The sequence below is a fragment of the Podarcis cretensis genome (assembly GCF_951804945.1).
Source record: "Podarcis cretensis genome assembly, chromosome: 8".
Classification (NCBI taxonomy): Eukaryota; Metazoa; Chordata; class Lepidosauria; order Squamata; family Lacertidae; genus Podarcis; species Podarcis cretensis.
The window spans coordinates 86077934-86091258 of NC_137177.1; the positions used below are offsets into that span (position 1 = coordinate 86077934).

At 49.0% G+C, this 13325-nt stretch overlaps 1 protein-coding gene across 1 annotated transcript in view; it reads right to left on the minus strand.

The window, feature by feature from the left end:
• Window positions 1-13325, minus strand: part of CUX2 (cut like homeobox 2) — a 265234-nt gene that overhangs the window by 19594 nt on the left and 232315 nt on the right. The window contains exons 11-16 of the mRNA XM_079987653.1: window positions 12569-12760; window positions 11133-11191; window positions 8027-8075; window positions 5987-6086; window positions 4569-5216; window positions 2600-2701 (exon numbers count right to left, since the gene is read on the minus strand). Coding sequence (XP_079843779.1) covers window positions 2600-2701; window positions 4569-5216; window positions 5987-6086; window positions 8027-8075; window positions 11133-11191; window positions 12569-12760 — 1150 coding nt within the window. The remainder of the gene's footprint in view (window positions 1-2599; window positions 2702-4568; window positions 5217-5986; window positions 6087-8026; window positions 8076-11132; window positions 11192-12568; window positions 12761-13325) is intronic.

Here is a 13325-nt window from a genome sequence, read left to right on the forward strand (position 1 = left end):
AATTGAAAATTAATAATATAATATAATATAATATAATATAATATAATATAATATAATATAACATAATATAATATAATACTCCAATGCCATTAAATATGGCACTTCAACTTCAATGGATTTTGTATGGGGACTGATTTGTAAATCCAGGGTCTGTCCCCGGGAAACGGGGACGTCAGGTAACCTTAGTCCGTAGGTGGTCTTTCAGGTATTTGGGGCCTGAGTCATTCAGGGCTTTAAACACCAATGTGAGCACCTTGAATTGGGCCAGCAAACAAACCGGCAATCAGTGCAGCTATTTTACAAGGAGAGTTCTATGAGATGTGAAAGCAACCCAGCCAGAAATCTGGCCGCTGCATTTTGGACCAATTGAATGTACGATCTCATGCACGGGAAACCTTCCCCAGACCCCCACCCCTTTTAAATATATGAACCTGCCACCCAGTGCGGTGTAGTGGTTAAGAGCGGTAGTCTTGTAATCTGGGGAACCGGGTTCGAGTCTCCGCTCCTCCACATGCAGCTGCTGGGTGACCTTGGGCCAGTCACACTTCTTTGAAGTCTCTCAGCCCCACTCACCTCACAGAGTGTTTGTTGTGGGGGAGGAAGGGAAAGGAGAATGTTAGCCGCTTTGAGACTCCTGAAGGGGAGTGAAAGGCGGGATATCAAATCCAAACTCTTCTTCTTCTTCTTCTTCTATTATTATTTTTAAAATAATATTAAATTTTCCATTTTAACATTCCAATCAAACCACATCATATTATTCAATAACCCAACAGACCAAATAAAAAAATTGGGGGGGGGGGACTTCACCATGGTCCGAGGTCGGGGGGGCGGGATCTGATCACCTCATATTTCTACTGCTTTTCATAATCATTCCCGATAGTTCCCATAAGCCATTCTGATGTTAATCCTCATTACAGTGGTACCTCGGGTTACAGATGCTTCAGCTTACATACACTTCAGGTTACAGACTCCGCTAACCCAGAAATAGTACCTCGGGTTAAGAACTTTGCTTCAGGATGAGAATAGAAATCGTGCTCCGGCAGTGCGACGGCAGCAGGAGGCCCCATTAGCTAAAGTGGTGCTTCAGGTTAAGAACAGTTTCAGGTTAAGAACGGACCTCCAGAACGAATTAAGTTCTTAACCCGAGGTACCTCTGTACCTTAATTTAATGTTGCATTTCTTTCATTCTGTTTGTAACGTACATGGAATATGCAAACCAATCTGAGGTTGTTGTTTTTTTACAATCAGGTGGTGTATAAATTTTATGAATTATGTTTTATGACATAAATGTACACAATCACACACACACAAGTGCCTGTAACACTGCTGTAATGGTTCTAGGGGTTGCTCGTGCGTAAGCCGGTGCAAACACCTGGCTGGGTTGCCTGAGTGAACCTTTTCTGTCCTGAGCCATTCACCCGTGGCTGCCTCAATCGCTGGCAGAATCCGTCAGTGGGCGTTTCCTAAACTTCTTCCAGCAAAGAAGCTCTTTGACGCCTAGTCTCCTCCTACTCTCTCTGCGTGAAAGCCTTCTGCGCAAGGAGGGCGTAGGCAGCGGAGGACCCCTACTCTCCCCGCTGGTCCCTGGCAAGGAGTCATGGGTCCGCCTCGCCGCTTCCCCCATCTGCCCCCCTTCTCCACTGGTGCTATGCTGATTCTCTTCCCCAGAAGATGGGCTGCCTCTCCCCATCCCGGGACACTCTCTGGAATCCCTCTGGATTTTGCTCTCTCCCTCCGGCACTGATGGCAGTTCCCTGACAACTATGCTTGAACTTTCCCCCCTTTTCCTTTTACTTAAGTAGGCCTGGGCCTGGTCAGTGCCTGAAGAAAAGATTCCCTGGGAGCTCCCAGATGCTTCTCCTTATTATCCACTACTGCCTTGAGCAGTAGAAGGAAAGGGGTAATAACCGGAAATAAATAAAAAGCAGAAAGCTTCAACTTTTAAGCAATTAATTGATTAACAAATGGAAAAAAAGCTTTTAATCAACTAGAAAAATGCTCCTGAATAATGGGGTAGATTTATTTATTTTGTAAAAAAATGATTTTTTAGAAAATGGAAGTAATTGTAAAAGCTGCAGATGGCAAGCACCTCCTTAAAATACACATTCCTAGCCCTCCTCCGTCTCACACAAACAAGGGATACCACTATACAGTGCTTCAGGTTACAGACTCTGCTAACCCAGAAATAGTACCTTGGGTTAAGAACTTTGCTTCGGGATGAGAACAGAAATTGTGTGGCAGCTGCATGGCGGTAGTGGGAGGCCCAATTAGCTACAGTGGTACCTCAGGTTAAGAACAGTTTCAGGTTAAGAACGGACCTCCAGAACGAATTAAGTTCTTAACCTGAGGTACCACTGTACTATGATGATGCAAACAGTATTCAGTAGCATTATATTGTATAATCCAGGACTACTGGGGAGGAAAACACTTCCTGGATAGTTGCCGGATGCTGTCCCATTCCGGAGAGGTTGATTCGTAGCTCACTTTTCCATCCAGCTGCCCGGACGAAAGATCCTATTGAATTCTTGGACAAGCTCCAAACCTGCGAAATATTAAGATGCCACCGAGGGCAACCTTGGTGGTTCCTCACGGCCCTTACCTCCTTTCTGTGACTCTATCTCCTTCTTGGCTTGTTCCAGAATGTTCTTGATGGCATCGTCAGAGCCCGTCTCTGGCGTCCTAATCCTGGGCGTAATGCTGCCTGATCAAAGAAACACAACATTTGAGGCCTGCCACTTGCCTCGTGTTTTGTAAAAGCTCAGCTCGTGTTAATGTCAGGGAAGTATTTACCAGCGCCAGTGCTCAGCTATTTTTAGGAGCCCCTGTTGGAAGGAAACGTCTCCTATCATCAGTCGCATGCCATGGCGGGAACCAGGAACCAGGAACCCGGCTGTTGGGCCCTGCCTTTGCGAGGCCATGGCTTGGGGGGGAAGGATGGCAGGGGCTGAAACAAGAGCAATGCGGACCAGCCCAGAAGGGGAACTGCCAAGAGGCTGGCGTGTGGTACTCCACACCCGGATTAATAGATTCAATCTGTATAAATTTGCTTTGGGCTAAAACTACGCTTTAGAGCAGCGGTTCTCAACCTGTGGGTCCCCAGATGTTGTTGGATTGTAACTCCCATCACCCCTAGCTAGGAAGGCTAGAGCTCAGGTGTTATGTTGTGGGTGAACATATCAGACGACACAGCGATTCTTCAAACAGCTCTTGTTTATTCACAGGCCAGAACTGAACTGAACTGAAGGGTACATCCAGCCTGCTTATATAGAGCTCCAGGACAAGGTAACTGTAACAACTTTCTGTAACTATCCAATCACTGAACGTCACTTTCGATACCTTATTTGCATATGTGGACCTGAACTATCTACAGTATCCCCCTGCTGGTCCAGGGTGATAACTTCAGTACATAACATCAGGGATGATGAGAGTTGTAGTCCAACAACATCTGGGGACCCACAGGTTGAGAACCGCTGCTTTAGAGGAAAAGGCACACTATTCTTGCTTTCAGATTGGAGACAGAAACACCATCATCCTTGAACACTGGCTGATAGAAGTTGGGAGTATAACAACACATGAAACACCCTTGCCTCAAAGCCAAATTAAGCCATTCTGAGATAAAGGGAAAATGTAATTGACAACTGGGGGGTTCACAACATAAAAATAACCGTTGGGGTGGAGAATAGCAGAGCTGGCCCTACCATTAGGAAGAGCAAGGTACCTGCCTCAGGTGGTTGGGTTTGGGTGAGCGTGTAAGGGAAGCAAAGTGTTTTCTAATCTATATTGTATTTTCACTCCCAGGGAGAGACCCTGATGTGGCTTTCTGCTTCAGGTGCCAACCCAGCACTATGTGCCTTGGCGTGTGGAAAGGAGACCATTTGGACTACTGCAACGTGCTCTATGTGGGGCTACCTTTGAAGGTGACCCAGAAACTGCAATTAATCCAGAATGCGGCAGCTAGACTGGTAACTGGGAGTGGCCGCCTGGACCACATAACACCGGTTCTGAGAGATCTGCATTGGCTCCCAGTACGTTTCTGAGCACAATTCAAAGTGTTGGTGCTGACCTTTAAAGCCCTAAATGGCCTCGGTCCAGTATACCTGAAGGAGCGTCTCCACCCCCATCGTTCAGCCTGGACACTGAGGTCCAGCACCGAGGGCCTTCTGGTGGTTCCCTCATTGCGAGAAGTGAGGTTACAGGGAACCAGACAGAGGGCCTTCTCGGTAGTGGCGCCCGCCCTGTGGAACACCCTTCCTTCAGATGTGAAGGAAATAAGCAGCAATCCCTGTTCAGGGAAGTTTTTAATATTTAACACTGTACTGTTGTTAACACTTGATTGGGAGCCGGCTGGCTCAGCCAGATGGGCGGGGTATAAATAATAAATTATTATTATTATTATTATTATTATTATTATTATTATTATTATTATTATATTGTTCCTCTGCCTCAGGGGCCTGTTCCTCACAAGGCCTGTATAGTTATGCCAGAAGCAGCCCTCCCTGCTCCCTTCAGGCACAGAGAGACCCATGAAAACCTTGTCCACCTGCCAGTCCCCTGCCTAGCCTACATACCTCTCTGGCGGACTTGGATCGTCCTCAGGGCCAAGACGTTCTGCTCGTCGGAGAGGAACTGCTTCATCTTGATGAACGGCTCCTTCCCCTTGACCGTGAGCTTACGCCAAGGCTTTGGCCTGGCCAGGATCTCACTGACGGAGCCCTGAGAGAGGCCGAGGACGTAATGTCCAAAGACGCGCTGGCCAATGTTGTGCTTGAGGAGCTGCTCCTTCACCTGGAAGGCAATTTCGGCTGTGTCCAGCTGCTCTTCATCGGCCGAACCTGAACTGCTGCCTTCCGACTGGTCACTGGGTGGGCTCGCCTCGCTGGCTGGGATGGCTTGGCTGGGGTTGCCCGGCAGCGCTGCCGTTTTGGCGGAGTAGAAAGCAGAAGGGAAGGCTGCCATGCCGCCAGCCTCGTTCTTGTACGCAGGAGGCCCCATCTGTTTTGGGAGGAGGGAGTCCAGTGGGATCCGCTCAGCAGGAAAAGGCGAGAGCGTGAAAGTCCTCGGTACCTCCTGAGCCATGGAGGGGCCCAGCAGCGGCTGGATGAGGGACGGGGAGGTCGAATCTTCCCGGAGCGGGTGCGAGAGGTGCTGAGGGGAAAGGTAGGATTGGTCTGTGCCCATGGAGTCCTTCACCGACTCATCCTCCGAGGGATCCTCCTCTAGAGACCAAAGCGGAAGGGAGAGATACACAAACCAACTATAGCTTACTCCAAAGTAGAACCTATGGTTGGAAAATTCCATTCCACCTTAAGGACCAAACATGGGATTGTTACGTGTCACATGTCTGTTTACATTCCAGCACAGCTTGCTGGGAACTTCCGTTGTGTGTATAGCTTTTGCTTTTCACTCTCTCTCTCTGAAGAGAAGAAAGGGAGACGACATGTTTTCTTTGCCCTGATTTATGCTTAATAAATCTTTAAGCATAAGTATGTTTCCACAAGCCTCACACCTGTTCTGTTTGCGCAGTATGCTCTGCTAATATAGCGTGCTCAGGCTTTTGAAGTCTGAGTCGCTGATTTACGTTGCACCAGAAATCAGGGGATTGTCACGGCTGGAAGGGCATGATCCAGCTGGGGGCTAGCCAGCTGGCACCTCGACCCCTGAAGGATGCCGACACCTATGCCTCCCCCCCAGATGTTGCTGGACTCATAGCTCCCACCACCCCTGACCAATAGCCAGGTGTTGGCGTCCAGCAACACTAGGGCTGCTGGTTCCCCTGCTCAGCCTTAAAGGCCCCCAATGCCATTTACTTCCAACCCTCCATGGTGCAAATCTGCTTGTTCGGAGTTCTCTGTGGTGCTGCAACACCTAACCTGCGTTTAACTGGGGTAGTACATGCAAGGGCCCCTCTGCACGCAAGACCTCCTCCACCCCGTGAAAACCCACCAGGGACCTCTGTAGAAATGCATTTTCATGCACCCCAACCTACCAGTACTGGGTACGAGGCCTGGTTTTTCCAAAAGGAACTTCTGCGACGGGTAGAAGGATTCCTTTCCCAGAAGCAAAACATCACTGGGTTTTGATATGCTCTAAAAATAAAAAAAAAGATTGAATTGAGGGGGGGCGGGGAGTTGGGCAGGGAAGCAAGGCACCAGGACTGGCAGGTAAGGGGGCCCCCCTGAAGTCTGATTCTGGAGAGGGGAGCAGTGGGTTGTGGGGATCTGTACCAGCCAGGGGGCAAGAATTAGAGGCGGAGGAAGCTTCAGAGCTGGTGGAAGAGGCAGGCCAGACCAGTGAAGGGCTGAGTGCTTCCCCACCCTGGCCAGCACCACTGTCTCCCAGAACCAGGAGAGAACTGAAGTGGGAAGAGCCAAGGTAGCTTCCACACAGCCATCATCTCTAGCTCTGTGTACACAGGAAGGTACATAAATTGGTGGAGGGGGAGCGGTCCCCAGTTGCTGCAACTGCTCCATAGGGTGCAGACCTGGGAATAACTGCCTAGACGCTACACTGGTGTGCATATCCACAGCTGTATTATTATTATTATTATTATTATTATTATTATTATTATTATTACTATTAATTCATTGAATTTATATACCACCCTATACCCTATACCCGCAGGTCTCAGGGCAGTCCACAGAATAACATCAAAATATAAAAACCCAAAATGCATAATCAAAACAACAACAACAACACAACAACCCCCCCTCTCCAAAACCACCCCACATTTTAAAAGGGCATAGGATGCCAGTCAAATCAACCAAAGGCCTGGTTAAAAAGGAACGTTTCTGCCTGGCACCTAAAGGTGTATAATGAAGGCACCAGGCGAACTTCCCAGGGGAGATCATTCCACAGACAGGAAGCCGCTGCAGAGAAGGCCCCGTTCTCATGTTGCCACCCTCCGGACCTCTCAAGGAGGAGGCACACGAAGGAGGGCCTCAGAAGATGATCTCAGGGTCCGGGTAGGTTCATGTGGAAGGAGGCGGTCCTTGAGGTACTGAGGCTTTATAGATCAAAACCAGCACTTTGAATCGCTGTAGAAGTGATTGTGTTATCTTTGTCAATAAAGACTTAACTCTCTGCCGTGTGCATTCCTGTGGCTGCAAAGCATCCTTGACTCAAGGGTTGGAAAATGCTTCTCATGCGGTCACAGAGTTTGCAAATGTTTGAGTGCTTCTTCCCATTGATTCATGCCATTATTTCCAGGACACTCTTTAAACAACTATAAACTGGCTGGTCTTCCCCTTCCCCATTTTATCCTCGCTGCAAACCTGTGAGGTGGGCAAGTTATCTCTCGCTTAGACTACTGCAACGCGCTCTACATGGGGCTACCTTTGAAGGTGACCCGTAAATTGCAATTAATCCAGAATGCGGCAGCTAAACTGGTGACTGGGAGTGGCCGCCGGGACCACATAACACTGGTTCTGAGAGATCTGCATTGGCTCCCAGTACGTTTCCGAGCACGATTCAAAGTGTTGGTGCTGACCTTTAAAGCCCTAAACGGCCTTGGTCCAGTATACCTGAAGGAGTGTCTCCACCCCCATCGTTCAGCCCGGACACTGAGGTCCAGCGCCGAGGGCCTTCTGGCGGTTCCCTCATTGCGAGAAGCAAAGCTACAGAGAACCAGGGAACCAGGCAGAGGGCCTTCTCGGTAGTGGCACCCGCCCTGTGGAATGCCCTCCCATCAGATGTCAAAGAGATAAACAACTACCTGACATTCAGAAGACATCTTAAGGCAGCCCTGTTCAGGGAAGTTTTTAATATGTAATGCTGTACTGTTTTTAACACTTGATTGGGAGCTGCCCAGAGTGGCTGGGGAAACTCAGCCAGATGGGCAGGGTATAAATAATAAATTATTATTATTATTATTATTATTATTATTATTATTATTATTATTATAGGCTAAGAGGCAATGACTGGGCCCCCAAGGTGATATTCATAGCTGAGCAGGGAGATCTGAACCTTGGTCTCCCAGGTCTAGCAGAACCAAGACACCATGCTGGCCCTTAATGCAGTGTGCACTTGCCTGGGAAAGATTGCAGTTAGAGGAGGCCAGCTTCATCGCTTTCAAAATGCTGCAAAATAAAAAAGGGAGTTGTATAAGTGATGGGTTTCCTGGACAGCTTGCAAGCGGATCTCAGGCTCCTGTTCCACAGTGCAAAGATTGGCTTCTAGGACCTCCCCAGCCTGGTGCTCTACAGATATTATTTTGGACTACAGCCCAATCCAGCACATATAACAGCAAAGAGTGAGGTGTGGAGCTTGAAAACTCCCAGGCTCAAATCTCTAAAGGCTGCATGGTTTATGTTCAGTACAGGGAACCTACTGGCCCTCCATGTCCCCCGTCCATTGTTCATGTTGGCTAGGGCCAACAGGAGTCTATTTTATTTTATTTGCTAATCAAATGCGTTCATCAAAACCCCGTAACAGCCTCTGCCCTCAAACTTACAGTCTAAAAGGCCATGACGTAATAGGAAAACGGATGGGGAGAGAGGAGGAAATAAGGAAACTTAGGTACAGAATTATTTTATGGGCCAGCTGGGGTGGAAAAGCTCAAGGAGATAAAAAGGTAAAGGTAAAGGGACCCCTGACCATTAGGTCCAGTCACGGACGACTCTGGGGTTGCGGCTCTCATCTCGCTTTATTGGCCGAGGGAGCCGGTGTACAGCTTCCGGGTCATGTGGCCAGCATGACTAAGCTGCTTCTGGTGAACCAGAGCAGCATACGGAAACACTGTTTACCTTACTGTTGGAGTGGTACCTATTTATCTACTTGCACTTTGATGTGCTTTTGAACTGCTAGGCTGGCAGGAGCAGGGACCGAGCAACAGGAGCTCACCCCGTCACGGGGATTCAAACCACCGACCTTCTGATCGGCAACTCCTAGGCTCTGCGGTTTAACCCACAGCGCCACCTGCGTCCCTTGAAAAGCTCAAGGAGAGGAGGTGGTAAAAGTTGCTGGTCTCACAGCAGCGCCTGCAGAGTGGCCCTGCTTCCCTCCCCTATCTCAGCAGAAGAGGTGCCCAGTCACATCTGGAGGGCCACACGCTCCCCCATCCTGGGTTCATGGAAACATCTGAACCAAGGCCATGGAATCTGGGGTACAGAGAGAGGCATCATTAGCAGGCCATTAGCAGCAGCCATAGGATGCAGGTGGCGCTGTGGTCTAAACCACAGAGCCTAGGGCTTGCCGATCAGAAGGTTGGCAGTTCGAATCCCCGCAACGGAGTAAGCTCCCGTTGCTCGGTCCCTGCTCCTGCCAACCTAGCAGTTTGAAAGCACGTCAAAGTGCAAGTAGATAAATAGGTACTGCTCCGGCGGGAAGGTAAACGGCATTTCCGTGCGCTGCTCTGGTTTGCCAGAAGTGGCTTAGTCATGCTGGCCACATGACCCGGAAGCTGTACGCCGGCTCCCTTGGCCAATAAAGCGAGATGAGCACCGCAACTCCAGAGTCGGCCACGACTGGACATAACGGTTAGGGGTCCCTTTACCCTTTACCTAGCAGCGGCCATTAGCAGCAGCACCCCCAGCCTCAACACTAGACTCACAGCGACTCCTATGCACAGCACTCAGGTGAGACAGGGCTGCTTGCAAGGGCGAGCAGCTGCACAGACATACAGGCATAGGGATCCATCTGGCGGGGGGCTGTGCGTCCCCTGCCTCTGCACCACCATGGTGCCCTCCAGGTAGGCGCTGCTGGTGTCAGGAGGGTGGAGCCACCCCCAAACACCGCCTGCTGCTGTTTATGATACTCGTCTGGGGTGTGAGACAGTCTGTGTTTAGCTCTCAAACAATCTCAAGGATATCTCTTGCAAACTGCACAGCCTGCTTATTTATATCAACGCGGCAGTATGTTGGTGGTGTTGGGTACACAGAGGGAGAGAAAAAGTGCACGAAACACTCCCAGGTTTTCTTTCTTTTTTCCCAAATCTTTTTAATAAAAGATTTTTATTAATGTAGAATAAAAAAAGTTCAAAAGAAGCATAACTAAAGTTACAAAACGTAGGAGCCGTACAGCCCTCTGCTCCACAACTTGCCCCTTTGAGCTCGTGGGATGACCAAACAGCAACTTCCTGATCTAAGGGCTTTCTTAGGCAGATGCTAGAGAGATAACTTATTTGGCTCAGAAATAGAAGACACTACAGGATTTTAACCTTTTGTTGTGGTACACAAAGATGTGGACCATGGCTGTTTCCAGAGAAACTAACTCACAAATTATGGGTCTCTAAGGGTAAGGTCTCCTGCCAACCTAGCAGTTCGAAAGCACATCAAAGTACAAGTAAATAAATAGGTACTGCTCCGGCGGTAAGGTGAACGGCATTTCTGTGCGCTGCTCTGGTTCGCCAGAAGCGGCTTAGTCATGCTGGCCACATGGCCCGGAAGCTGTCTGCCGACAAACGCTGGCTCCCTCGGCCTATAGAGCGAGATGAGCGCGCAACCCCAGAGTCGGTCACGACTGGACCTAATGGTCAGGGGTCCCTTTGCTTTTACCTTTAAGGGTAAGGTAGACCTGGAACATTTCTACGCTGTGGTGGGATTTCATTTCTTTTGTGTCAATTTCAGGCATGCAAAACACCTACTCCCAACCAAAGCGTGAAAATTTGGCTTCCGTGATATATTTACAGCTGCTTTTATTTTCTACGTGATCTGCCCTCTATATATTGGGAAAATACACCCCTGTACTGCTCCTGTGTTTTGTAACTTTGATTATGCACTCCCTCTCTCCCTTCTGCTTCTGAATGCCTGAAAAAGCCTTATAAGCGATGAGAGCCGGGGCTACAGAACCCACAACCATGACAAGGGCAGCCTATATCAAGAGGACATGCTTCATGCTGTTGACATCCTTGCTTGGGGCTGCGTCTGCCTGCAACCTCCACCGATACACTGCAGCACCCCAAAACTCTCAGGCTGGATGTGTCAGTCTTTGCCTGCTCTAGGGGACAGGGCTGAGAAAAGCTCAGCAACCCAACTGTCCCTGGGCAAAACATCCAGGAGTGAAAAGAGCAGTGCCACAGCCCTGCAAAAGCGAAAGGAGAAAATCGCCTTATTGTGAATCTCATTTCCTGGTAGCCAGAGCATTTGACCTAAAACAGCACCCAGCGGAGGCCAGGCATCTGCACCCAGAGACCCTACCTCAGTTCCGTCTTGATTTCCTCATAATCTGACTGGGCCCGCAGCTTTTCTTCCAACTTCTAAAACAAAAAAGGTACAGGTACTGCAACGGGCAATGTTGAAAAAACATTAAACTGCTAGTTTAATTGGCTTCTGCACATAGAAAAGGGAGATGCCGTCTCTTCCTTTGACTCAGGCAGCACAATATCTTAGGCCAGTCTGAAATCCAGCACATTATTAGCCATGCTCAAGACGTAATTTAGATCTTCGCCCCCACAACCTTATCCTCAACTGAAATGGAGCTCAAATGCCTCAGTTTTCGAATGTACAGTGGTACCTCAGGTTACATACGCTTCAGGTTACAGACTCCGCTAACCCAGAAATAGTGCTTCAGGTTAAGAACTTTGCTTCAGGATGAGAACAGAAATCGTGCTCCAGCGGCGCGGCAGCAACATTAGCTAAAGTGGCGCTTCAGGTTAAGAACAGTTTCAGGTTAAGTACGGACCTCCGGAATGAATTAAGTACTTAACCTGAGGTTCCACTGTAATCCGTTCCGGAAGACCGTTGGAGTTCTGAAATGTTTGAAAATCGAAAACTCAACAGCCGACAGCTAGGCCCCAGGATCTTGCACTCAGCGGAAGCCGCCGTGGCACGTTTGAAAATGGAAGCATTTACTTCCCGGTTTACGGTGTTCGTAAACCGAAATGTTTGTCAACAGAGGCGTTCGAAAATCGAGGTACCACTGTACGTGTAATGGCACAGGCACACACTCAATTACACACACAGGGGTCTGTGCCCCTGTTTGCTTCACCCACCAATCCCCCTGCCACCTCCCCCCCACGAACCCCCAAAACCTCCCCTTCGCACCCCATGCAACTAATAAGCTCGCTTTCCTTGGTCTCTTGGATTTTTCTGCAAATCCAGGGTTGTGATACAGCAGGACAAATTGTCCCATGGTAGCTGTGCGATGACAGCCATACATTTTTATGTACGCAGTATGCGAAATATATACATATATGCCTTGTTACGAACCTTGGGTTAGGTCCACTTGAATTCATACCTGGCGCAAACCCATTGAAATCAGGGGACCTATGTTAGTCATGTGCACTAATTTCAGCAGGTCTACTCTGAGTATATTATTGCTACCATTTGTTATATTTTCAGTCGCTTTTCTCACGCAAGCAACCCAAAGCAACTTATAGGAATATTTAAAAAAAACACTATTTAATGGATACAGCTACTGATTCTAGATTAACTTCATCAATGAATAATGAAGCCAGATTCAAATATGTGAACAAAATTCCTCTGATTCTTAAAAAAAGAAACCTTTATACAGATGGGGTGAGTTGTGAAGGGTGGGGTGGGGCTCAATCCATCCCCCCTCAGCTCCCCCCCCCAACACAACAAGAGTCTGCAGGGGACGCCTTGAGCTCAACTCTGCATTCTGCATCACGAACCTCTATTGCATCATTCTTGGCTGCCACCTGTCGCTCCAGGTCTGCAATCTGGTTGGCTGAAGACTCTTCTAGCTCCTGCAGGGAGTTTTGCAAATGCTGGATTTCCTTGAGAAGGCGGAGGATCTCTCGGTCCTTAGAGGCCAGCGCTGCCTCCAACCGGGGCCCTGGACACAGGGAGTAATTCACTTTGTCCTGCAAAAGATGAGGTGGTTTACAGGGAGGGAGGCTAACATCAGTAAAAACATAATAGGGTAAAGGTAAAGGTAAAGGTACCCCTGCCCGTACGGGCCAGTCTTGACAGACTCTGGGGTTGTGCGCCCATCTCACTCAAGAGGCCAGGGGCCAGCGCTGTCCGGAGACACTTCTGGGTCACGTGGCCAGCGTGACAAAGCTGCATCTGGCGAGCCAGAGCCGCACACGGAAACGCCGTTTACCTTCCCGCTGGTAAGCGGTCCCTATTTATCTACTTGCACCCGGAGGTGCTTTCGAACTGCTAGGTTGGCAGGCGCTGGGACCGAGCAGCGGGAGCGCACCCCGCCGCAGGGATTCGAACCGCCGACCTTTCGATTGGCAAGTCCTAGGCGCTGAGGCTTTAACCCACAGCGCCACCTGCGTCCCTAACATAATAGGGAAAACCCCCCAATTTAAAATACAGGTTAAAATACAATTTAAAATGCAGCCTCATTTTAAAAGTAGCCCTTAGATCAAGACCATAAGGGGAGTGAAACATAAGAGTCAGACTGAGTCCAAACCAAAG